The 2,045-nt window shown below is 35.8% G+C and overlaps 1 protein-coding gene across 3 annotated transcripts in view; it reads right to left on the reverse strand.

Annotated features, from left to right (window-relative positions):
* Positions 1–2,045, reverse strand: part of LOC108752004 (sodium/potassium/calcium exchanger Nckx30C) — a 61,458-nt gene that overhangs the window by 13,863 nt on the left and 45,550 nt on the right. For all 3 annotated transcript variants that reach the window (XM_018492544.1, XM_018492545.1, XM_018492543.1), the window contains exon 4: positions 1,542–1,813. In XM_018492544.1, coding sequence (XP_018348046.1) covers positions 1,542–1,813 — 272 coding nt within the window. The remainder of the gene's footprint in view (positions 1–1,541; positions 1,814–2,045) is intronic.

Here is a 2,045-nt window from a genome sequence, read left to right on the forward strand (position 1 = left end):
AGATCAAGCACTGTGGCATTAATATCCTACTTAAATTTATTATTGTTTAACACACTTTTATTAATTCATTTTGATTTCATGTTGATTCTTTTAACGTATTCTAGTTTTTCTTTATAAATAAAAAGGTTGTATCGTCCTAGTTTTATACTAGTGAAAGTCTACGAAAATGGAGAAGTTTCAAAATATACAATATAGAATGTTACATCCATAACAACGTTCAACGTGCAAGTTAAAAAAGATTACTTCGCGTGATTCGCAGTATTGTGGGAATTAAACTGCCTATTCTAATTCAGGATATCCAAGTCGTGATAGAAGCAAACATTTCACAATGGAAAGTAGAACGTTACGATATCGAACTAACGTGCCCTTTTGCAACGCGTGCTCCAAGGAACGCGACAGCCATAACTTGCAAAGTTATACTAATCCTAAAATTAGCCTATCGTACTAATTTATTCTTGGTTGGAAGTTATTTTTCTCTTGAAATATTCTTGCAGGATCATCGGAAAATAGTAAGTATTCAAACGAGTCACGAGAAAAGTAACGACAGATACACTGCCAACAAATCGAACGTTTTGTCAAGAAAAGTGGAACGACAAATTCCAATCAACGTGTTCTCGGCCTCTTTGTTTTACGACGGCGCGCAGCATGGGAAATGCCGAAACTATTCCAATCTCTCGAATCGAGGTACACTATATAACGAATCGAATCGTAGATTCTTCTACTCGTATACGCGGTTCTTTCCTTCACTTGCAGAAATCAAGAGTTAAAAGAATCATTTATAACTCGGGGATACATTGATCAATTTTATTAAATGACATAAACTAGCGTTTTTTGTTATTTCTCGTTACATTTACAAAATCATATAAGTTCTGTACTAAAATTTTGAAAGATACAAAAAAAATCATTGTATAAAAATCATTATACGAAGTTTTAACCTTTAAGTGAGCAAGTAGGGTATCATAGTATTTTTTTCAAGTATGGATTTTTTCTTAAACCTTGTTTGGAAAAGGAAAATATAAAGTATTGCCCATTGCGGATGCCTATAAGTCTTAAAGTTCATTATATTTTTACATTCCTTTTATAAAGGCATAATTAATTAAATTACATATAAAACACTATTAAAAAATATAACTATAAAATTAAAATATTTTTGAAGTAGTCTGAGTACTCCACCTATCAATTTTTAAATCATCTGCTTACTTAACCCTCGATTACAGCAACGGGTTATTTGGAACCAAACGAAAATTTTTAGATAATTGTACAATCTGTACGATTATAGTGTTACAAAGTTTCAAATTGTGAATAAAAAAATTTTTAACGTTCCTGTATCAAGAGGGAGATAAGAAGGAGACTCACATTCTGTACTTTAAACAGGACGTTTTAAAACTTATTAGATAAAAATTTTTATAGTCGTTGAGTGGTTGAGGATTAAAGATTAATAATCCTAATATAGAGACAACGATATCAAAATGATGAATAAAAATTAACCGATAGATAGTCGCACGGACTTTTGGCGTGTTAAGTGCTTCTTGTATATTTACCGAATCGAGTCCAGCGTCGAGACCGGCGGCGATACCGCCGTTGGGAAGTTCCTGAATACCAGCAGTGGTGCCGGCAGTGGTCGTCGTAGTCGTGGTGGTGGTGGTGGTGCCTTGCGAGCCCTGCTGCAGCTGCAGAGTCGTCTCCTTCGAGGATGCGCCGGAGTAATGGGCGGCGGTCGACGTCGCGGCGCCGTTATGCGGCCTGGTGGCATCCAGCAGCACCTTCAGTGACGCTATCGCATGCAGCTGCGTCGCTTTCTCGTCCACCTTGCCTGAACAGTACCAGAGATGCAGGTTAATGAGAAGAAGCACGATGCATTAGCTCTTAACTGTGCGATCATCTCGTAGTCGAATTTACAACAAAAATGCATGGCGTTCTTTCGCAATGCAATTTTTATACGATTTCGAACATGAAGCAATAAGAGATTTCATTTCTTAATTTTACACGAATATATATATATTAATCGGTAAAAAGTGTATTTAATTATATCAGTCGAGTAAGTA

This window comes from Trachymyrmex septentrionalis, unplaced genomic scaffold (assembly GCF_001594115.1).
Source record: "Trachymyrmex septentrionalis isolate Tsep2-gDNA-1 unplaced genomic scaffold, Tsep1.0 scaffold53, whole genome shotgun sequence".
In the NCBI taxonomy this organism is placed as follows: domain Eukaryota; kingdom Metazoa; phylum Arthropoda; class Insecta; order Hymenoptera; family Formicidae; genus Trachymyrmex; species Trachymyrmex septentrionalis.